The 25,565-nt window shown below is 44.4% G+C and overlaps 1 protein-coding gene across 10 annotated transcripts in view; it reads right to left on the reverse strand.

The window, feature by feature from the left end:
• Positions 1 to 25,565, reverse strand: part of GluClalpha (glycine receptor alpha 1) — an 82,142-nt gene that overhangs the window by 34,011 nt on the left and 22,566 nt on the right. For 2 of the 10 annotated variants that reach the window (XM_033480415.2, XM_033480422.2), the window contains exon 4: positions 18,582 to 18,649. The exons of 5 other annotated variants lie outside the window; for them this stretch is intronic. In XM_033480415.2, the coding sequence (XP_033336306.1) occupies positions 18,582 to 18,649 (68 nt within the window). Of the gene's footprint in view, positions 1 to 4,167; positions 4,236 to 11,348; positions 12,389 to 18,581; positions 18,650 to 25,565 lie in introns of those variants that run through there. 3 more of the 10 variants (XM_033480416.2, XM_076525430.1, XM_076525431.1) reach the window with 3 other exon arrangements.

The following is a 25,565-nucleotide window of genomic DNA, read 5'->3' on the forward strand; positions in this document are numbered from 1 at the left end:
TCAATCAAACTACAAAGGCTCGTGCCTCTCCGCGCACGGTTTCCTTCTTTCTTTTTTCCCCCGATCCTTTTTCTCGTCAAACTCGGAAATCGCGGTGCCTTTCAAAAGTTTTCTTGCCGGAGATTACAATATTATACTTTTCGCGTGACGCTGTTTCCCCAACCCCCTTCCCCCTCTGCGTTACCGCGAGAAAAAGCACGTCGTTCCGTGAATATGACTTATTAGTACCGCAACCTCTATGCGACAATTATTCGTTCCGACGAGATCGCTGCTTGCGCGTTATTACCGCAATTTCTCCGCAATTATTTCCCTTTCCCCGATCGCGTCGTTGGATCATTTTCTCGGATCACATTCGCGGATTATTTTCGTGGATTCCTCTCTTGGATCGCCGAAAAAGAAAACGGAGCATTGCGCATTTCTTTGGGTGATTTTCGCGTTATTTATGTAATTTATATAAACCGACAATTTGTGAGAAGGAGATACGGTTATTCGAGCCTCGCGGCTCGTTTTTATAATTGTCGACGATCGGAGACTATGAGAACGAGCCGCGAGACTCGCATAATCGTATCCGATCTTCGCAGATTGTCCATTTTTATTTACAAGTTGAGAGACAATTGCAGAGAGTTTACCGTAATTTTTGCGCTTTGATATTTAAATATAAAACAGCGAGAAGATCGGAAGGAACTGAAAATATCGATGTATTAATATCAGCTTACAAAGCACAAGCTTCGATAAAATTCTGTTTCATTGTGTGAAAGTAATTAATTAAAAAATTCTACTCTTTGTGAAGAATGTAAATGAAATACCGTAAACGCGAATCTGCATTCTAAGAACTGCGGCTCGTTTCATATCGAACATTAACGTTGAAAAGAAGAATTTAATCCTCGATTCTTCGTAAAGAAGAATTTATCGGCAGATCAGAATTTGCTTCACAAATTCGACGATTCTTTACAGCAGAATTAAACGAAGCTCGTTGCAACGTTCTTTAATCCTGCCACCGAACAATTGTCTCATCGATTAACCTTTTAGCTGAACCTTTTAATGAACGACGAGTATACTGGTCACAAAGAAATGGCGATCTTACGTCTTACAACAGAAATACTCCGTCTACGATCTCAGATAAAAATTGTTAAGCAATCGTTGAAATATGCAGGGTGTCCCAAGATTATGGTACTTCGGGAAATGAGGGGTTCCTGAGGTCATTTGAAGTAACTTTCTCCTCAGCGAAAATGCAATCCGCGGCTTCGTTTACGAGTTATCAACGAAAAAGGGTGACCAATGAGAAGCGAGCTCGGCTGCCGCGAGGCGGGCCAGTCAATGGGCGGAACTGGACTTCGTGCGCTCGTTGGCTGGGTCCGCCTCGCGCCAGCTGACCTCGCCTCTCATTGGTCAGTGTTTTTCGTCAATAACTCGTTAACGATGCCTCGGAGAAAATTTTCGTAAAGGAGAAAGTTATTTCAAATGATCTCAGGAACCTCTCATTTCCCGGAAATACCATAATTTTGAGAAACCCTGTATATTCACGTAAATGTCGCGCGTGTTACAATGAAACTAGAAAAATTCGCAGACAAAAATTGCATCCAATGCGATCGATAAGGCGCGCACAAAATTAATCGACGCAGCTAAACGGTTGTGAAAGTTCCAGTTTCGACTGCAATGTACAGTAATGTCTCCCTAACTGACGCTCAGATTGCGCACAAGAATGGACAATTTGGGAAGAGGAGATACGATTATTCGAGCCTTGTAGCCCGTTTTCATAATCGTTGAGAATCGATGACCATAAAAACGACCCTAAAAGCTCGAATATTCGTATCTCCTCCTCCCAAATTGTCCATTTTCGTGTACAATCCGAGCGTCAATTGGAGAGACATCGCTGTACATAAATCGTCCCGCAGGAACGACAGCGAAAAAAAAACACGGTTAACCCAGAAACGTCGCGAGATCGATGGCAGAACCATGGAAGAATCGTCGGGAACGTGTCGATGATAGTTGTCGCGGTAGGCTAATAGAGCCGTCGAAAATCGTTATTGGCGCAAACAAAGGGGAGCCAGACGTCAGGAAAGAATGGTGGGACGACAATGATCGTCCCCGGAGGTTGGTCCACACAAAATGTTCGATCGCGCCCCGATATAGATATTGTCTCTTCCTGGGCAAATATTATCTCGCCGGGGACAGAGGACTCTGTTTAACAGCGGGATAACATCGCGTGCGCGCGTCCTCTATCTGTAGATCCCGCAGGTGTGCATGTGAATGGATGACAGAAGGACGGTGAAAAAACGCGGCTCGACGCGATCGCTCGGCACGCATGATCAAAAGAAAGCGTCGCCGTCGTCGTCGACGGATACAAGAAAAGCGTCCACGGGTCGAGCCTGCGACGAACGCGCGTACCAAGCCCGTTTGATTATTCCCACGGTCGTCGTCGTCGTCGTAGTCGTCGTCGCGCCTCCTCTTTTCTCGTCTGCTTTCGCCTTTCGTTCCTCTGTATTCCTCCTCCTTCTTCCCTACCTCTTCGTTTCCTCTTTTCTCCTTCGTTTTTTTGTTTCTCTCGTTCTCGCTATCCTTCTTTTTATTCCCATTTTCTCTCCCGTGTATCTATCATTCGCTATTCTTTCTCTTTCTGTTCGTTGCTCCTCGCTTTTTTTTCTTTCCCGTCGCTCGTTCTCCCGTCGTTTCGCGGATTCTCATTTTCCCCGCGTTTCTCCAGGCAAACAAAAAAAAACAAAGAACGAACGGATCGCGTTCAAACAAGGCACAGAGAGACGTGGTTGCAGACGCACAGTCAATCGAACGTTCGAACAATCAAAGTAACATAACAAAGAGACAGAGAGAGCCAGAGAGAGAGAGAGGGGGGAGGGAGAAATGTACGGGTCGCCCCGAAAATCCAGCACCTTTCGAACATGTGTGTTTTGCGCGCCGATGCTCGTGGAAAAGTCCTTTGCCATTCCTCGTTTGTGGATTCGTTTGTGGTTGTAGGTCGAACCCACGTCAAATGAGAGACGAGACCATTTCATCGTTCAGGAGACACGCGTTTTTACGAGTTCATGTTAACAATCGTATCTCCCCTTCCCAAAATTATCCACTTTTGTTTCCCAACTGAACGTCAATTAGAGAGAATTTACTATATACAGGGTGCCTCAAAATTTTGATACTTCCAGGAAATTAGAGATAACTGAGGTCATTCGAAGCAAATTTTTCCTTTACAAAAATGTTCTCCGAGTCATCGTTAACGAGTTATTAACGAAAAACAGTGACCAATGAGAGGCGACCTCGATTGGCGCGAAGCGGCCCAGCCAACGAGCACACGAAGCCGAGTTCCGCTCACTGGCTCGGCCGCCTAGCGCCAGGCGAGCTCGCCCCTTATTGGTCATTGGTTTTTCCTCAATAACTCGTAAACGATGCCTCGGAGAACATTGTTGTAAAGGAAAAAGTTACTTCAAATCACCTCAGGAACTCCTCGTTTTTCGGAAATACCATAATTTTAGGACACTCTGTTTTATACAGGGTGTTTTCCGTATAGGAACATTTCCTCAAGTACGAACTGAAACAAACATTTCCGTCGATAGACGAACGTCGCGACGTCAGCGTCAAAAATAATTTGCTGCTTAAAACCGGTCGACGTCTTAAGAACGGCGAAGGACTTTTCGTTTAGCGTCGAGATTACGCGAGTTTCTGGAGGCTCCGTATTTATGAGGGTCCTGTAGAGGTAGATGTAGAGAGAAAGAAAGAGAGACAGAGAGAGAGAAAGAGAGAGAGGAGATAGAGAGACATATGCCGATTATGTAAAATAGGAACATGACGACATCAACGACATCGAGAAAATCAACGAAGGTGCGACTGATAGGCACACATCCACTGTTCAGCGCGGCTCAAAAACGGAGAACGCGTATATTTATATACGTACGGCGTCCGTTTCTATCTGTTCTATTTTTTCCCTTTTCTTTTTCCATTCCTTCTCTCGCGCTTTTCGTTCGCCGGCCTATCGCCGGGCCGCGTACGTATATAAATACACGCTGGGATATACGTTAATACAAATAATACAAGTACAGACAAGTGCAAGTCTTACGGCATCATATACACGTGACACGTTAATAGATATACACAACGTGTGGATATACAGATTGCATCATATAGGCCTTGGTTCATGATTACTTTATATATTGCACTCACCATATTACAATCATTTATTTTGCTGATAGAGCGGAGAAAGATGTTGACCATCACATTTGTCGGTTGATCTGATCACGTCGACCGGAACAGAACAAAACAAATCGATTAATTAAATCAGTCCACCGAGATGCGCCCGAGATCTTTGCTTGGCAATCTTTTATGCTTATTTTCGTGAAACTCTCTTTCGAATTTCTTTCGATGCTTTCTTTTTTCACTTCTTCTCGTCTTTCTTTTTTTTTGTTTTCATTTCTCTCTCGTTCGATTTCGTCCCGCAGCTATTTCTTTTTTGTACCGCCGCGTCGATCTCGTTTCGCCTCTTCGATTCTCTTCGCTTTTGCCAAAAATTTTCCCATTTTTCTTTCTTTTATGTTTTTTCATCTCTCCCGCAGTCTGCAACAAAAGTGATGGCCACCGGTTTCCAAGGTGAATCCCCGCGACTCCGAATCGGATGGACCGCCGCTCGTTTCTATGCAAATCACCGCGAAACTTCGCTGCGAACAACGTCGAACGCGAACGTTTCCGGCGTCGACGCGTTTCGCGTTCGGGGAAAAGAAAAAAAATGAGAACCGGAGCCCGAGAATTCTGGAAATCGCGGTAACAAAATTATGAAGACACGGCGAAAAATTAGCACGTTCGGTTCGAACGAAGCGACGGCGCTCCGTCGCGGTTTAAACCGGCTGCCAGAAAATCATGCCCTAACGTGATTATGCTCCTCGTATTCGGCCTCGTGTTCTCGTCGGATTTATGGTTTCCCCGTGCGTTTCGAGTTTATGCTCTGACGATATATATATATATACATATATATGTTTCTGCGTCGGGGGAGCGGCGAGAAGGCGGGGGACTATAAATGAGTTTAGAAAGCGATGGATGCACCGAGAGATGAGAACGTGAATGGAAATCGAAAAATTAGAGTCGGCTACTTTTCCTGCTGGAAACGAGCTGCTGACGACAAGACCGCCGATTTTATGAATTTGTCGCTGAAATTGCTGCGATTTAACGGTGGAAACGGATTATGAGAGAGCATCGATCTGTTCCAGCTTACTTTAAACTGAAAATAGAGAGACATCTGTTTCGATTACATCGTCTTCATTCGCCTGAAAAATCATAGAAAATTATAGAAATGTATAGAAATTATAGAAAATTACAGAAAATTATAGAGAATTACAAAAAATTATAGAAAGTTATAGAAATTCTATTTTTAACGATTCATTGAGAGAATAAAGTACATCTAAAAGTGCGAAAATCCTTTTGGAAAACAGTGCAGCAATTTTTTAATTGAAACTATTGCAGTAGTTTCTGAGGACAATTTTTATTTCCTCATAAATATCTTCGTTTGCTGATATTATTCTAAGAAGATAAAATCTGCAATAATAGATCATAGAAATATAGAAAATTACAGAACATTATAGAGAATTACAAAAAATTATAGAAAGTTACAGAAATCCTATTTTTAATTAATTGAATAAAGACATATCTAAAAGTGTGAAAATCCTTTTAGAAAACAGTGCAGCAATTTTTTAATTAAAACTATTGCACTAGCTTCTGCGAACAATTTTTATTTCCTCATAAATATCTTCGTCTGCTGATATTACTCTAAGAAGATATAATCTGCGATAACAGATCATAGAAATATAGAAAATTACAGAAAATTATAAAAATTTATAGAAAGTTACAGAAATCCTATTTTCAATCAATTGAATAAAGATATATCTAAAAGTGTGAAAATCCTTTTGGAAAACAGTGCAGCAATTTTTTAATTAAAACTATTGCACTAGCTTCTGCGAACAATTTTTATTTCCTCATAAATATCTTCGTCTGCTGATATTACTCTAAGAAGATATAATCTGCGATAACAGATCATAGAAATATAGAAAATTACAGAAAATTATAAAAATTTATAGAAAGTTACAGAAATCCTATTTTCAATCAATTGAATAAAGATATATCTAAAAGTGTGAAAATCCTTTTGGAAAACAGTGCAGCAACTTTTTAATTAAAACTATTGCACTAGCTTCTGCGAACAATTTTTATTTCCTCATAAATATCTTCGTCTGCTGATATTACTCTAAGAAGATAAATTCTGCGATAACAGATCATACGACCTGAATATATATATATATATATATATATATATATATATATATATATATATATATATATATATATATATATCGATGATAACAGTATAAAAAAATCCGCGGTCTTAAAACAACGAACAAGAATTCTAACATTTCATTAACTGAGAATCGCAGTGAAATGTTGCGGTAAATTTTGTCCACCGATTCGAAGGCGCAGATTCGGCGCCCCGAGAACAACAGCGACTGTCACTTTTGCCATAACCTGTGCCTCGGAATTACTGTTGAACGGCCGACAGTATCCTCCGAATTCGTTTTCAACCGGGGATTGATGGTTCGCTGATACGGGAGCAATGAGCGAGAAGAGGGCGAGAAGAATGAGACAGAACGGGATCGTGATCGAGGAGAGATCAAGTGATCGAGGGGACGTACGTGAGAAATGTGTCACCGAATATTTCTGCTCGCTTTGCTGTTTCACCCCGAGCTTGCTTGCTCGCTTGCCTGCCTGCCTCCCAAATGATTCGGAGCTACGAAAACGTCCGCTCGTTTTCGGCGAGACTGTTCCATGGCGCGCCATTTCGGAGACGCGCGGAAACACGGCGTTGCAAATGAGAGATCCGTGAGATTTCGTCATGCTGCGTGATCGATAATGCTCAGCCATTCCGACACAGCTTCGTCGATGATCACAAGATATTGTTAAATCAGCGACGAAGCCGCGGTCCATTTTTTCCAGAAGAACGCGTCTTCAGCTTCTTCCAGCCAGGAGAAGTTTCTTTCGATTCAACCCTTTGCACTCGAAGCTATATTCGAACTGTAAATCTAAAATCATTTTTCTCACTTATGGTATTTTCATTTTACACGACAAAGTGCATTTTATGCATGTGAAATTGACTGATGCGACTCGCACAGCAATTACGCTCTTGACAATCTTTGAAATCTATAATTTGTTAATATCACTTAGAACGTGATATAACGAATCTTAACGGCGCCTCAAAGTCACCACTCGAGTGCAAAGGGTTAAAACGTTCAATTCTATAGTCCAATTGCTATTAATTGCAAGAATTGAATTGCTCGAAGAATTGCGTGTCTCTGCCGGCAATTTTACAGTCAACATTTAATGATATTTATGTAGATAGATAGATCTTTATGGATGGATATTCATGATAGATATGATTTATATGATAGACATTTATGGTTTCCTTTTCGATATCGGATAAAACTGTAAAAAACTTTCGATACATCGGACGCAATACAGAATTCCGCTGCGCCCAAATTGCATGAACATCGGCAATGTAGCGATGATTGACAGTGAAATGATTCGGAAGTCTGGTGAACGTCCAAAAGATGGTAGAGCTCCGCGAGAAATCGAATCGGATTCCGATGCAAATGGCCTGCGATCGAGTACAATCAATTCTCCCTAATTGACGCTCGGATTGTGCACAAAAAATGGACAATTTGAGAAAATTACGATAGCCTTCCGTCTCGTTTTCACAGTTATCGATTGTTGAAAATCATAAAAGCCAGGCGCAAGGCTCGATTAATCGTATCCCCTCCTCTCAAATTGTCCATTTTTCTGCGCAATCCGAGCGTCAATTAGGGAGAATTTACTATATCGCGGCGATTCACTGTCGTTTCGCTTCTGACCACTGACGAAAGCGGACTTTCCAACATTTCCCCGAACTCACGAACGGTCCGTCGTGCATTACGAATCGTTTCTATCGCAACCTCCTGCAACCATAATTTCCCGTACGCTATATAAAGCGGTATCGTTGATATCCTCGAACGCGATCGCAGCATTTCGACGAAACTCGTGCCGTTCTAGCAGCCTCGGGAAATAAAGCACCGAATCATTAAAACCTTGCCACGAAATTAACCTTTCCGTGGCCGTAGCCCAACCGCGAATTATTCCACGGAGATTCGTGGAACAATAAGGCGGCGCGATAAGGCGTCGGGAAAATCGTAAAAAGTAGCATATGCAATGCCCGGTAAAGCTGGGCCTCCACGTTGCTGGTTCCGTGACTTTATTCAACGATCCTAATGGAACTCCTAATGAAATGATCGATACGCGCGTTCGTATTCGTCCCGGTCGGGCTCGTGTTTTCTTGTTCCCATTTGTGCGACTCGCCGCCGACGTCGGGCCGCTAATCTCGTTTCGTTACATTGCATTACGCGAGAAACTATCTCGTTCGACGATCAGATCCGATATTTCCGCAACGCGCGCGGCCCGCGCTTTAACAATTTTCACGAACCGCGCGGGGCCGCAGTAATTACGGGCCGCCGACTTATTGTCCCATCGTCGACGATCTCGAAACGACAAATGCCTGCTCTCGTCGGCTCGATGGACGAATGCTAATTGCCGGATCATTACACGGCAATTCCAGCCGAAGCGACGGAGGCACGTCGGTTTCAATTACGCGCGGGACACAGGGACGTTTCAAAGCGTGACAATTTGCAATTATTTTTAAAAGCTTTCGATTGGACGGACGGGGGAAGAGAGTGAACGCCGGTGTTCGTGCTTCGACGAGACCGAAACACGGCGAACGATTTCTTCGTTTACGCGGGCGCAAGGCCTGATCCTGCTCGATGAGAACGATCTGTTTGCAAGGAAGGTAAATCGTGATCTACGATCGGGAGACAGAAAAGGGACGGAAAAGAAGAGACTGATCTATCGCGCGAAGAAGACGGAGAACGTGGGGGGCGATCGTTTCGCAGAACGATGAGAAATGGTGCGTGCGATGGAGGCGATCGTGTGTCTCTTCCAGACGATGGTAGCGATTCGTCCGATCCCCGGGGGCTCGTTTTTTAGCGACGGAACACGATCGGCTCGAGGACGATGCATTGTCTCGAAGATACCGCGAAACCTTGGCGGTGGAGACAGACGAAAAGATAAACAAAGGGAAGTGCACACGTATACACGCGCACGGCCGATCGATGGGGAGGGGGACACGAGCATGAAAGAAAAGGCAAATAGAAATCGTGAAACTGGCACTCGGCTCGAGATCGAAAGGTGAAAGCCTTACCGTTCTTCGCGGCGACGGTTCACCGGCACAACCTCCTCCTTCTTATCGATCTGGTTTTATCGCGAACGATTTCACGGGCCGCCGTCGTTCCGCAGCTGAACCGCTTTCACGCAGCTTTCCCCTGTTTCTCGTTGTTGTCCCGAACGTTTCGAGATCGTACACAGATCTGTACAACATCATGCCGTGCATGCCCCGCTAATCTTTAATCCCTTATTGCACCGTGTCTTTTTACCGGAGTTTGTGTGCTCTCCGACCGAGAGAGCCGAGTCGAGAGAGAGAGAGAGAGAGACGCGCGCGCTCTTTTTCGTCCAGGAACGATTCGTCCGACCTTTAACCCCCCGTTGCTACTTCCGCGATTTCTTTCGCCAAGTTTCCCTCTCGAACAGGAAATGCTCTACGTTCTCGCCGACACGAATTTAGACTTTAACCCCAACCTTACTCTTTCGCGATTTCTTTAACGAGCTTTCTCTGGCACAGGAAATTCGTAGTTCCAGTGTTCTCTCCGATGAATTCAGACTTCGACCCGTTTTTACTCGGCTTGGCGATTTCTTTCGCGAAGCTTTTCTAGAACAGGAAATTTCCATGTAATTGTATCCTCCCCGATCGCTCATTTGCCCTTTAACCCCCCCATTCTGCCGCGATCTCTTTCACGAACTTCGTCCAACACGAACGCGATGTCCGCTTGTATTTTCATCGACGACTCGTGCGAACTGTAACTCCTTATCGTTTCGGGATATCTTTCATAAAGCTTGTCTAGAACAGGAAATTCTGCAGCGAATTCTCTGTAATCGACGCTCGGATAAAAATGGACAATTTGGGGAGAGGAGATACGATTGTTCGAGCCTCGCGACTCGTTTTCGTAGTTGCTGACAATCGAAACGAGCCTCGAGGCTCGGATAATCGTATCTCATCTTCCCAAATCGTCCATTGTCCGCAATCCGAGCGTCAATTAGGGAGAATCTACGTGCTCGTATCCTCTCCGATGAATCATTTAGACCTCAACGCTCTGTTCTTTCGCGATTTCTTTCGCGAAGTTCGTCTAAAACTGTGCCTTAGAAAACTTTGCCCCTCTCGCGATCACTTTCGCAAAGTCCATCCAGCATGATCGGCATATCTGCTCAGTATTTCCGCCGATAACTCGGATAACAGTTTTGTCGCGGCTTCAAAGAAACCGGAAGCTGGATTGCGGATCTCGTGCGCTCGTGGCAGAAACGGGAATGCGAAACGCGCGCCAGGAAACGTCGAAAGTGTTTAAAAACAGGCTGCTTCGTTATCCGCGATTTATTAATATCGTTGAGCGAATTCATTGGACTGCGACGCAAATAAACTTTGGTTTTAGATAGAAAATTGCGCGCGATCTAATTTAGGTTTCATTGAAACGATCGCCGGCTGGCTTTGTCGTAAGAAAGGCCAATTTAAATCGCGTACGACGAGAAGCTTCGGCTGAATGAAATTATTAAACGCATCAATGAACTTATATTCCCCTCGCGACTCGAAAGCCCCCGGTGCTTTTAATTGAAGCTGACAATTCCCGTCCCGCGCAAAGATCCGCGCGGTCAAAGGTACAAACGTTCCATCCGCATTCTAATTTTGTAACAGTTCGCGCGCGGAGCTCGAATAAAAGGAACGTTGGCCTCGAAAGACGTCGGATCAAAAAAGCATCCAATCGATCCCGCAAGGATTCGAACGGATCGCCCGGAGGGGTTAATTTTAGCCGTTTCGCGAGCAACGGTAACGAACGATTAAGATTCCAGGATTTCGGAAGATTCCGGGGTTTTGGGAGAAGGTCGAAAACGCCGACCTTCGTTCCGCAGAGTACGATATCAAGTTGTCCGCGGAGATTGCTGTAAAATGACAACGAGACGTGCGACCAAGACAGAAATTACGATGATTTGATCGGAGCGAGAGCAAGGGGAGAGAAACAGAGAGAAAGAGAGACAAAGACAGAGGAAGAGAGAGAGAGAAAGATGAAAAAGAGACATATATAAATATGTTAAAACACTGTTTAATAAGAGAGGCTCTACACAGTCAGACTCTGAACGCATGCAGAGTAAAACAAGAAAAACATGAAAAGGAGATCACTCACCGGTTCCAACGCGGTCCCGGGCATTGGAGAGAGAACGCACGCGCTGCTATAGTAAACGAGGGACGAGAGAGACCTTCGTTTCGTTTCGTTTTGTTTCTTTTTTTGGTTTTTCGTTCGAGCAAGGAAACAATCAGACAATTAAAATGCGACACAAGAAGAGTAAACACATGTTGTGGATGCTGAAAAGCGGGCCGAGTGGACGCGTCGTTTCGATAACGGAATCACGCTTGAAAAGCTCGAAAAATGAAAAAGCGATCTCGGCATCTTGAAGAGCGTCCGACGAGGGAATGTTGCAACGGGTTCGGCTTGCTTTTGTCGTCGGCCTTAATTAGAAAATTAATGCCGTTTCCCCGACGAAGGTGATTCGGAACTGATCCGGACGTAACGAGCGATTACACGTGACTGTAAACGTTTGTCCGCTGGACTGCGGATTTTACGACACACGTGAATCCATAGAATGCAAAAGGCGAGGAAAAAGTTCACAGATAATTTCAAGATACATCATTCTTCTGCTCCAAGAGACGACTGTCCCGCGCCACGATCGGATCATTTTTATTCCGCGCGAAAATCCGCAGTCCGCGTATAAATCCGTTTCGGGATGAATTTAGAATCCGTGAGTGAACGAAGTATGACAAAAGCTAGCTGCATGCGTCGTTTTCTCTTTCAGCGAACGATATGAAACTTCGGAAAATTCGCCTTTTAACACCAAATCTACCGCTTTCTTATTTCGCAATTCTGCAAAGTTCCGAGACTCTTTCGTGGAAAACGCTCGAATAAGTTACATTATTGGAGCAAGTTTTATAATAAAAACTTTACAAATTCTAAATAAACTCGGTCTTCTCACTTTTGTGAAGTGAGTACATGCCAGTTAGTATTACTGATTGGTAGGTTTAGTGTTAAACCATCCTTTACACGCATTGCAATTGCCAGCAATCGTTGCGTCATAAAACTGCAAAATATTCTCCGGTGCAAAATATTTGTGATCAGTTCCATTTTGCAATAAAATATTGGGTTGGCAACTAAGTAATTGCCGATTTCAGTTGTAGATGTCTCTCACTCCCATTTTTATGATATCCGTAAATGTTATGTTATAAAATTATTATTATTATGTTATTTTTTATTATCCGTGAATGTTAGCAACTGGACAAATTGACTGCAGCGGTCAAGGAAAAGCGACCAGAATTGGTCGATCGTAAAGGTGTCATTTTCCAGCAGGACAATGCTAGGACGCGCACTCGGAAAAAATTGATGGATATTGGTTGGGAATTCATGTTACACCCACCATATAGCCCTGATCTCGCGCCATCGGATTACCACTTATTTCGATCCCTGGACAACTCCCTTCGTGGTAAAACTTTTAACGACGACGACGCTGTAAAATCTCACTGAACTCGGTTTTTGGCCGAAAAGGACCAGACTTTCTACGAGCGTGGAATTTTCAAGTTGTCAGAGAGATGGCAAAAGGTCATCGAACAAAATGGAAAATACATTACAGATTAAACTTCGTTCCAAGTAAAAAGAAATTTGTTATTTCATTGAACAAATCGGCAATTACTTAGTTGCCAACCCAATATATTAAACATTCCGATCGCGCGAATCGTTGAGAACGATCATTAAACATATTCCTAACTGTTACTAATTCAACGACACGACGATGTTCCTTCGACCAAGGAAAAAACGATCGCGGGAACAACGATTTCGCGACGCCGAACAAAATCACCGGCCGAATTTATTCGTCGAATTAAAAACAAAGCGGGAGCTTGCCGGGGAAAACGTGACGGCAAACACGGGCGACGGATTAGTCCGTGATCATCCCCGGTCAAAAGGTCGACGGTGGGTTTTCGAAAGACGGGAATATAATCCGCCGCTAAATTAATTAAAACACCGTCGATCCTGATCTAAAGATAATCTGTGCCTGGCCGACCTTAATCCAAAAGATTAAGACAAAAATATGATCCTCCCCTTAAATCGATTAAAGCATCGTCGTCGACCCTAATCTAACGATTACGCGGCTGGTTTTCTTCGGGGCCGCAAGGGAAATTAACTGGTCTCGGCCAACGTCGTCCTGGGGAATTCGACCTTACGACCGAATGTTTGCCGGATAACGGCAGCGGCGGCGGTCCTGCTTCGATCGAAATAAAACGCTATCGTGGCCGTGATCGAAAAACAAAGTAGCTGCGCGGGGTGCATTAGTACGTTTGCATAATGGAGAAACTCGTTTTCAGACCCGAACGCAGTTGCCGCACGGAAGAAAGTTTCCAGGGGGGAGGGAAAGCGCGATCGATTATGCAATAAGGGATTAAAGAACGACGGTTTCTGTACAACAACGAAAAATACACGAATCCGAGTACGTGTGTGTGCGTGTGTCGGTTTGGTGGACGTGGCTGGTGTGCGCGCGCCATAAATAACAAAGGAGAGAAAATGTACAAGTTCGGAAACACAGCGTGTGTGTGTGTGAGTATCGTTGTGTGGCTGCGTCAGCTAAGAGGCGATAAGATATTGATCGCCTTTATAATTGACATGTAAACGTGGTAAATTATATACGTATATAATTATATATTAATATAATATATATATTATATTTATTATTATATAATATTATTATATATATATATAATATATATATTATTATTATTAATATATATATTATATAATATTATATTAATATATAATGTATTATATTATACATGATACATTATATTAATTATACAAATATATTATATATATATTCGTATGTATATAGATAGATGGATAAATATATATGGTAAAAAACGTCAAATTCCATTAAATCATCTACGACACAATAGCGTGAGGCGACAGTATATGGTGTAGTTTTACGATTACGAGCAGCACGATGCTACACGGGCTTCGCTTTTCATAGCTGCGATCGTTTCGCTCGGTTTGTTTTGCACAGAGCAGGCAGCCAATTGGGTTTCATGGCTAATAGAATTTTGTTCCGCTGCGCCGTCAAAGGCTCCGTCAATATGTTTCAGTCGATCCCTCTCTAATGGCGGTGCCCCGTCCCACCTCGATTTATGACGACTGGAATTACAACGTTCCGCCTGGATTCCGCGAATCCAAAATTCCGTTTCCGCGCGACTTCCGGGAACTCGGAACGGGTCCTGGTCGTGTTCTATCGGTGTTCCGACAGGTTTCGGTAACCTCGCGAATTTCATCGAGTTCGATTCGGTTCGCCGAAAATCGGAGATATTCTTTCTCCGCGCGAAAGTTGAAATCTTGAATCCTCCAACGTTTGGAATTCACGATAGATTCACGGAACCCGCGGAGATGACGGATCACTAATTTTCCAATTTACGATTGTTCGTGAGTTCGCGATCGGTTCTGAGTTATTTGTTCAATTTTATGTGTTACTTAAACGGAAAAACGTTACAATAACGCTTGTTAACCCTTCGCGCTCGAAGCCATTTTAACTGTGAATCTAAATTGATTTTTCTAACTCATGGTGTTCCAATTTTATACGACAAAGTGCATTTTATGCATACGAAACTTATGGTCTTGCGACTCGTACGACTAGACTTAGACTTTCAACAATTTCTTTACGTCTAGACTTTTACAATATAAAAATGATCTTGGAACGCGACGTAACAATTTTAATGGTGCCACATGGTGACAAGGGTTAGAGATCAGAATTGTTACTTTTACAAGCATTTTAGCTATTTTATGTCTTATTTTTAGCTTTTTATGAGCTATTTTATGTCTTATTGTTACTTTTATAAGCTAATATAAAACAGCTGTTTTTTATGTTCCGTGAATCTAGTCGTTAACGTCGGAGCTCGCGAATTCGGACGAACTTGTTTTCCGATCGCGAAATCGATTTCCGTTTGATCCGGCTTGCGCAAATCGAAGATCCCGCCGCGACCGCAACTTCCGAAGCCCGGGGAAACTTGAATCGGATCACGAAAGATTCGAAAGAAGATCGCGGAAGAAGTTTCGGAATCTTACGGAATCCGGAAGTTTTCAAATTTGCGCAAACTCGGTCGTCGTAGAATTCGGTTTGACGTGGCCGCGGGCTTAGAATTCTGTGTTCGCGGTGCCGGGGACCGTCGAATCTCGGCCGAACGGATTCCCGGAATCGCAGAAACACACACACACACACACACACACACACACACACACACACACAGAGATCAGCCCGCCGCGCCCCGGGAATTTGAGAATCAGGGCCGATTAGATCCCGCGAGCCTTAGAATTTGGTTTGATCTTGTTTGCGGAATCCCCGAATTCGATTTCCCGTGACGTGCGCCACGGAGTTTGATTAAATTTCCCGAGTTCCCGAAGTGTCTTAGCCACGTTTCCCCGTGGTTCCCACCAACTCCCGGCGTCCCTTACCGAGCCGCAGACATCGTCAGAATTTTTATTTCCCTCCCGTCACACCGTCACATCGTCGAGCGTCCTTTCCGCTTCGATCATCCCCTCGAAAGCTCTCGTTCGCTCGAGCGCGAAAGCGCGAGCGTCGTGCTGTTCGCAACGTCCAAGTATTTATATCTTCGTAGGCATACAAAACGAACAAATGAGCTTAATGTAACATACTTCGATAATAGTGGAATCAAAAAACATATGATAGTGGGCCTTAAATACGCACGAGAGCCTGTTTACAAAAGGGAAAGAACAACACAAAGAGGTAAAGAGAAAATTCGTGTGTCGGCCTGTGTACACGTGTCTCTCTCTTTCTGTGTATATATATGTGTATATGTGTGTGTATACGTGTACGTATGTCTCTGTGTGCCTTCGTTCATGTTCGCCTGCGTGTATGTGCGTTTGACACTCTGCATACCGTGAGACAAAGAACAGCATTGTAGGGTACTATGAATAGCGAATTAACAGTAAAACGTGTGCGTGTGCGTGTATATATAATACATCGATTAATATGTATGTATTATCATACAACCACATGGCACGTCGCATGGTAATCGGACAGCTCTATCTACGAACCCTTTTGTTCTCTGTTCGATCTCGGCGATCTAGGACTAAACGGTCGATACGGTAACCGATAGGTGATAGGCAATCACAAGTGTTCCATGACAAACAAGCGCCGTGGCGCCTCGGTGACAAAGATTAGGCGAGTTCGCCTAACGCCGGACATCAGAGCATTCTATCGAACGTGAAGATTATTCCGCTCCGAATTGAGCGAGCCAAAATGGTATGGTAACCTAATCGGCAGATCGAAGATCTCGATGCAAAGATTCGAATCGAGTAGCGGGATAACGAGTTCTTTGTTCAACGATTTCTTTATGTTCGAAACGCATACGGTAATGTCTCTCTAATGGACGCTCATATTGCCCAGAAAAGTGGACAATTTTGGAAGAGGAGATACGATTGTTATGGTTAATATAATATATAATATATAATATATATTATATAAAATATAATACATAATATATAATATATAATATATAATATATAATATATAGTATATAATATATAATATATAATATATAATATATAGTATATAATATATAATATATAATATATAATATATAATATATAATATATAATATATAATATATAATATATAATACGATTGTTAAGGCTCGTTTGTTATGGTTATCGATTGTCAACAAGAAAAAAAAGGAGCTACAAGTCTCGAATAATCGTATCTCCTCTTGTCAAATTGTCCATTTTTGTGCACAATCTGGGCGACAATTAGAGAGATATTACTGTATCTCGTATAATTCAATAAAAATCCTTCTACCGTTTCAAATTTCCACCGCTCACATTTTATTGTTTGCCCGTGGAAACCGCAGTCCGCTAATGAGACACGACAAACAAACGAAACGAAAACAATTAAACAATTAAACAAGCGCGGACCTCGAGAAGTATTCGTAACGAAGCCACCGGACGTTGCCGCTGAAGAAATTTCACGTGTAACATTGTAAAAACTGGCCCGGGAATTATGCGAATAACGTATCTGGAAAAAGAATGTGCGTTGGTTTCCCTGCTCGTGACAATGCTCCTGGATCGTCACGACGCTTGGCTATCGGATGAAATAATTTCTGATATTCGTGGACGGATAAATTTTCACCGAGATCGTTGTCGGTTCGTTTCGGTCGCGCGACGCACGTTCGGCATTGTTAACATATTATACAAAGAGACAAAGAACCGAAAAATCACGGTTCGAAGAAGTGTCTCGTGTCCGGTGATAGGAAAACTCGGGTGGAGAGGGGGAGGGGGGCGCTAACTCTAAACAAAAGATCTATTCTCGTTCGATCTGGGATTGTGTCGCAAAACAATTTTTGGTTTCTCTCTATCCGTTATCTGCGCTGTTATCGGCCCGTTCTCTCTGATCGTTCTCTCTATACTTCGGATCTATCAATTTACAAAAGTATTTATAATACATACAGATTGTATACAGTGAAATGAACACTCTATGTACAATAACGTCTCTCTAACTGACGCTCAGATTCTGCAGAAAAATGGACAATTTGGGAAGAGGAGATACGATTGTTCGAGCCTTGCGGCTCGTTTTTATAATTGTTGAAAATCGGTGACTATAAAAACGAGTCGCAAGGCTCGAATTCGCAAGGCTCGAAATTGCAAGGCTCCTCCTTCCCAAATTGTTCATTTTTCTGCAGAATCTGAGCGTCAGTTAGGGAAATATTATTCGATTATTCGAGCCTTGCGGCTCGTTTTTATAATTGTTCACAATTCGTAATTATAAAAAGAAACCGCAAGGCTCGAATAATCGTATCTCCTCTTCCCAAATTGTCCATTTTTGTGGACAATCTGAGCGTCAATTAGGGAGACATTATTCGATTACTCGAGCCTCGCGGCTCGTTTTTATAATTGTTCACAATTCGTAATTATAAAAAGAAACCGCAAGGCTCGAATAATCGTATCTCCTCTTCCCAAATTGTCCATTTTTGTGGACAATCTGAGCGTCAATTAGGGAGACATTATTCGATTACTCGAGCCTTGCGGCTCGTTTTTATAATTGTTCACAATCCATAACTATAAAAAGAAACCGCAAGGCTCGAACAATCGTATCTCCTCTTCTCAAATTATCCATTTTTGTGGACAATCTGAGCGTCAATTAGAGAGATATTACTGTACTTTCTGTGTCTGTACGGGCGTGCCTGTTGTACGTATCTTCTGTTCTGCGTGTATGCGTGTGTTTGATGTGTGTGTTGGTGTGTATGTGGTACGTGTACGGTGTGTGCGTGGTATAGAATACGTGTGTCTGTGAGATTTCGGGGCATTAGATATTAAACTTACCATAGTAACGTCATCTATTTTTGAGATACTTCGAACAAATATGTTGACGCGGACAATCGCGGGCCCATCTAACATAGCAAACAGAATAAACATAATTGATTAATCGTTTAGCAAACATGAAACGTATCGAGAGTGGTTTTTGTGTTGTGAGAAAAAGAATGAAACGCTCTTCCCGTGTTTCGGTGTTTCTTTTTCGCAGTTTTTTTCCCACTCCTTTCTTTCTTTTCGTTCGACAAGAAAAAAAAATAAAAAAAAACGAAGAAGAAGAAAAGAAAAAACAGACCGGCGAGATTGCGGGAGAAGACAATTGGTTCTGTTTCCCCGTCTTATTATTATCATCGTTCGGCTCTCTCCCTGTTCGCGGAGTCACCGTCGTCGACGAGCGTGCCTCTCCGGGTTCGCTCGACGTTTCCGTCTTTGGCGAACGTCGTCGCCGACTCTCGCCGCCCTTTTCTTCGATCGCCGTCGTGTAACCTGTCTCGTTGGCGATTCGTCGCTGGAGAAGCGACGATGCGTGAGAGCAACGTCGAAAAGAAACGAAATCGTCGGCGATCGAACCCCGATCGAAAACAGAGACGCGCGTGGAAATTCGACGTTCGATCGTCGGATGGTCTTCCGATGCTGTTCGACGAAGATCCGTCGACAAATTCGGAATTAGCACGCACACATTCCCGTCGCAGCGGCCGTTTTTCATCGAGTTGCGGGGTTCGCTGTTCGTTTATTTCGTGCGCTGCGCGCCGCTCTGCGACGCTCGTTTTCAATTGATCGCAATCAAATGCGTCGCACGTGTTCAAGTTATGGTCGTTCGATGGTCAGTTATCCTCTGTTCTCGCAAGCAAAAACACGCTGCAATTTACAAGACGCGTTCGAAAACGTTCGACTAATCAATTTACGTCGTCATTTCGCCCGAATTCGCGCTCGTGTCGCGCGCGGAAATGGACAATTTCGGAAGAGGTTCGCCCCGTTTTCATAGTTGTTTGAGAACCGGTGGCTATAAAAACGAGGCGCGAGGCTCGAACGATCGTATCTTCTCTTCCGTAAATCGTTCGTTTTCGCGCGCGATCCGAGCGCGAATTAGGGAGAAATTACAGAATTCCGGGAATCGGCCCGCCGAATGAAACGCGTTCCCATCGGGCGACGCGTCCCGGACACTTCTCCCGATCATAAACACTCGTGTATGCAGATCGCGGATGAATATAAAAGATCCGATGCATTTTAACCAGCGAACATGCGCCGATGCCGCGGGCGGGCTCCGTGCAACTGCAAATATCGCGGGGCGGAACCGCGCGCCTAATGTATGCGACTGCAAATATTGCGGCGCCGGTGCATCCATCGTTTATTTTATGCAACTGCACACGTTGCGCCGAGCGAGCGGGGGATGTTTGTCCGAGCACGCCGAGGAAAAAGAAGAAGGAAGAAGAGAACGACGACGAAGCGCGAATTTAAAGGTGTACTTCGTTCGGTTCTTTCGTAATTGACTCGTTTTTGCTCGGCCGCGCGGGCCGAGCTCGAGGAGACAGAACGTAATGGCGTTTCAATGATGCATCGACTCATCCGCGAAATTCGTGCGCGCAGCTACGACTTACCCCCGCTCGTAATTAAAACGGGATCGATCATTTTTCACTCGTGTCGGTCGTATCGGGATTCGCGAAATATCTTAACTTTCGGCACCGCGAGCTCGACGACGCCCGAAGCGTTATATTTTTTCAGCGAATTTATTTGTCGACCCTCTAACCGTAATATCTCATTAACCATTTGACTCCGAATAAATTCAAACTGTTGTATCGCGTTCCGAGATAATTTTTATATCGTCAAAGTTTAGATTTCAAAAATTGTTAAATCTGTAATACGAGTCACAAAGCTCGATTTCATACGATCGTAAAATGCATTTTGTCGCGTAAAATAGAGATGCTATAAGTCAGGCAAATTGTTTGAATTATATACAGTTAACGTGGCTCTCGCGTGCAGCGGGTTAAAAAAAGAAGAAGAAAAGACGAAGAGCCCGCGGGCATAAAGCGGCCGGTAAACGGATTCTGTTTAGCATAATCGAGAGAAGTCTCGAGCATCAACAACGTTTCCAGAATGTTCGCCAGCTTGCCGAAGAAAAAGGGAAACCAAGAAGCAACGTAATTATCGTAATCAATTTTAGGTGAAGCGAGTACACGCCGCGCGACGAGCTTCGCCCGTAATTGCTTCACTTCCGGTGGGAAGAAGCTTCGTACACATTGAACAAGCAGACCGTGTAACGTGACTCGTCGTCGTTAACGTTCTTTTTTCGACCCGCGCTGTTTTGTGTTTAATTAATGTGAAACGACGCTACCGCGGGTTTGACGCTAATTAACCGTGAGCCGGGCGCGCTTCTTTTTCCGCGTCTTCGACTCGCGCCGCGTGATTCGAACGTCGCGATTTCACGCGGAATGCGACCCCCGACGACGCCGGTGGATCAATCTGGACGTACGCGGAAAATTTCTATAGCAATTGCTCGATTATTTGGCTCGTTTAGGAGCCGATTGTCCGACCGGTGCCGGACGTTTCTACTCGCGTTAAGTAAACGTCGTTAGCGACGATTTAATTGCGAGCTTCTGCGGAGCGGCCGAATTGTGGAGAATTTTAACTGTAAGTAGAAACTGCCGGCTATGGTCGGACACGGTACAACGTTCCAAGAAAGATCTTTCTGGTTGAAATTTAAAGATTGAACCATCGATGCAGTTCAATCGCAAATTCATACGATCTCGAATACCGTCCAGTCTCACCGCCGGTTCGATCAATTATTCGTCAAGAACTGTTTCGACCTTTAACCCTGCCATGATACCTTGAACCCCAGCAAAATTTTCTGTGATATTCGCTGCGCTCCATCGCAAGACAATCGAATCGAAATACGAACTTTCCGTGTACAAGATATTGGATCGAGTCATAGATGATCCCCGTTTCTTTATCGGACGTTTATTACTTCTTTTACTTTATTTTCGTGTGCTTTTTATTTTATTTAGCTAAGCTGCGTCGGAAGTTATTTATGACTCGAGCCACAATGCTTTATTTAGGAAGATAAGTCTGACGAAGCCAAGGTACCATTTCAGGGCCGATTTCAGAGTCGAAATAATATAGAGACATCGCGCGCGCGTCGCGACTTGCAATCCCGAAAGCTCGCGCGGCGAGAAGCGTACCCGATCGAAAGACTCGCTGTGATCTATATTAGCTAATAGCAGGCTGAAACGAGCCAGGCGTATCGTCCTGAGCCATACAGAGTGTCTGCGTACCATTCCGCCCTACATGAATCAGGACAAGACGTCGGACACGTTGCTCCCGTCAACGTTGTCGCCCGTCAACCGTATCCTCGTCGTACACGCGCGTCGTATAGCTTAACTCGCGCCCGTCGTTTTTTTCTTTTCTTTCTTTTTTTTCTTCACGCGACAGCGGTACTTTCCGCGGCGAACAAAACGAAGAATCCTCTCTATACGAGCAGTGCACGAGAGCGAGCCGAGGCTGACGCGTTCAACAACGACAACGAATCAAATGCAATTCACGCGAATGAATATTCAAAGTGCCATCCCGTATGCATGATTCTCTTCACCTCTTTTCTTTGACGAGTATATACACCAAGGAACCTACTCGACGACGTCGCCGCGATACTAAAATACGAAAAGACGACGGTGAGAGCGACGCATCGAAATGAGGAATCGTTCTCTTGGTTTATTTTCATCGCGACACAGTGTTCTCCCCCCGTTTTGCGGCGCCTTTGCTTCGCGGGACCGGGCTTTTTTTTATCGACGAGACGCTGTCGGCTGAAGTCGAGCAACCCACGTACAGTAAATTCTCCCGAATTATCCCTCAGCTTGTAGACGAAAGTGGACAATTCGGGAAAGATACGATTATACGAGGCTCGGTTTTTACAGTTGTCGATTTGCCAAGAATTATGGAAGCGAAGTACGGTAATGTCTCCCTAATTGCCGCTGAGATTAGGCACAGAAATGGACAATTTGGGAAGAGAAGGTACGATTATCCGAGACTTGCAGCTCGTTTTTATACTTGTTGACAATCGATAACCATAAAAAACGAGCCACAAGGCTCGAACAATCGTGTCTCCTCTTCCCAAATTGCCCATTTTTATGGACAATCTGAGCGTCAGTAATCAATTACTGTACAGTAATGTCTCCCTAACTGACGCTTTTGTGCACTGACGTGCACAAAAATGGACAATTTGGGGAGAAGAGATGCGATTATTTGAGCGTTGCACTTCGTTTTTATAACCGTTGACAATTCGAAACTATAGAAACGAACCGCGTGGCTCGAACAATCGTATCTCCTCTTCCCAAATTGTCTATTTTTGAGGACAATCTGAGCGTCAATTAGAGAGACATTACTGTACAAGGCTCGGGTACAGTAAATTTTCTCCAACTGTCGCTCAACGTGTAAACAAGAATGGATAATTTGAGAAGAGGAGACACGATAAATCGAGCCTCGCGACTAGTTTTTATAGTCGCCGATTGTCAACAACTATAAAGATAACAAGCCGCGAGTCTAAAATTGTCCATTTCTGTTCACACGTTGAGCGACAATTGGAGATAATTTACTGTAATCTTCTTCCGAAAAATTGTCCATTTTCGTTCACAAGCTGAACGAAAAATTTGAAGAATTTACTGTACGGTGATACGAAAACGATAGATTGGAGTGGACTGCGGATTTTACGCGTTCACACAAAGATAATAATAATAATAATAAAGTCATAAAGATATTATATTATTATATTATCATATTACGATATAATAATAAAGACGTTAAAAGAACTCGACGACATTCACGCGGTCTCCCACGTTCTCCTCTAATTCGTATTCAGCATAAAGATCCGCAGTCCGATGAACAGAATCTCCTAATTGGACGTCGGATCATTAGTCGCGATATCGTTGATCTATCGTTGGTAAACAACTTGCTTCTGTCCTGCGCCGATAATCTTCGGATCGACCGGCCGTGCCGCATCGAGCCGGGCCCACCGGCCGTCCCTAACCAGCTTTGGCCAGGTTAAACTGGGCTCGGCATTTAGGCCGAGCAAATTAAATTGGTTCCGGCTCACGTTCGAATTATCTGCAGGTTGGCTTAGGTGTTGCAAGCCCCGGAGTTATCTTAATTGATTCCAGATTAAGTCTCATTAGATCTAGATTAGGCCAGGAGCGGCCGTAGACGCGGAACAAGTCTACGCTCCTGATCTAGCTAAACCTGGATCCTAAGCCTGCGTTTCACTTGGATATTAATTAGCCACGGCGAAGCCTCTGTTCAGCAGCTTGCTGCGTCGAAACGATTCAACGTCGAGGAAGCACTGTATCGTTTCCGTAACCATCCCGGTCCCAACCGATTTCCCCGCGGCAGAGTATCATACATCGATGTTTCCGTTTCGAGAAACAGTAATCCTTCTTGATCGTAGGTCTGTCTACCCTAAAACTGCGTCGGATCGAGCGGGGCCCGACTCCGAAGAACGGTCGAAGTGCTCGGATATCTCTACCATCGCGAGGAGAGGGATCTCTCTGAGACAATCACAAGATGTGCACGCGAAGAATCTCGAAGCAGCGTCGCCGCTTTCTCGCGTCGCGTCGGCCCCGGGTTGACCCGCGGGCCGTCGAGCAGGCCACCCTCGCGCACGCAACAGGGACCCCGATCGTGACCCGACGCGATTCGGCCGGGTCGAATAAAGCGACCAGGTCGATACGGGGACGATCCGCTTCGGCGATCCTCGCGTAACACGCGTCGTCCGACAGCTTCGTGGTGCAGAGGGTAACGAGCGTCTCATTGGAAACGTATCAACGGGCGCATTAACTAATCGTCAAGCACTATAGTACGGGTGATTTAGGTGTTGCCAGAGCTTATGGGGGTTGGAGAAGGATCGCGGGAAACCCTATATGCGAGAACGACAGCCGATATATATATATATATATATATATATATATATATATATATATCCCCTCTCGTGGTCCTTCTTCGTCGTCTTCCCTCCCGCGCTTTCAATCCATCTCCTTCTCTCCCCTCACTCTCTCTCTCCCCCTCTCTCTTTCTAACTTCCTTTCTTTCTCTGTTTTCCTTTTTCCTTTGTTTTTCTTGACCCCTGGTGCGCGTCCTACGTGGCTGACAGAAACGTGTGCCGTACATACGTGGAGAAACATAGATGCTAGAGTTATGCCGCATGCCTGTGTCTAATGCTAGAATGCTAGGGTTTCTGTTTTCTGTGTGGCAGTCTAACGTGAAACGGTGTATCCTGATGTATACACAGATGAGAGAACGGAAAGGCTGGGTTAGAAAGTGGGAAAAACACAGAGAGACGAGTCGAGATCGGGCCACGGGCTCCCTTTTCTCGTCGGGTCTACAGGGGGGGTCGGTCTCTATGGGGGAGCGTCGCGCGACACAATGCTCCTAGATCAAAGGACCAAGCACGGGAGACACTGCCAGCCAGAATCGCACCGGATACGTCTAGCCGTCTATCGGATCAACGCATGCAGATCGCGGCCGATATACCGTCTGCGATCGATTCGCAGATCCGCGGATTCGCTGCGGGCTTCGCCTCGCGGAGCCCCGCGCTCGCCGAACATTTCGTATGCATATCGAATCTCCGAGCTTTTCAACCTACGAGGCGGAGATCGTCTATTCAAGACCTACGGGAACCACCACCCTCTCCTCCTCCTTGCCTTCGAAAGTCACCGGAGCCCGGATTTAGATCCAATTCCTGCGCCGACGAATGTCTCGCGGTTCTTCATTTCTTTCTTTCGTCTTTTCTTCTTCTGCTTTTTAAATCGAATCTAATAACGTCTGTGGTTAGATCGCACGCCGATTGCGCATTCGAATTCGATGCGAATAGGAACGCGTTTCGAAGTTTCCTCCGTTTTTCCGTTTCGATATTCCACGTGATATTCCACGCGATTCCACGGTGTAAGGAAGAATTGAATTTTGTGTCGTTTCTTCTCGTTGGTTCACTTTGACTTCGATACTCTTTATATAATATAT

This window comes from Megalopta genalis, chromosome 11 (assembly GCF_051020955.1).
Source record: "Megalopta genalis isolate 19385.01 chromosome 11, iyMegGena1_principal, whole genome shotgun sequence".
Lineage (NCBI taxonomy): Eukaryota > Metazoa > Arthropoda > Insecta > Hymenoptera > Halictidae > Megalopta > Megalopta genalis.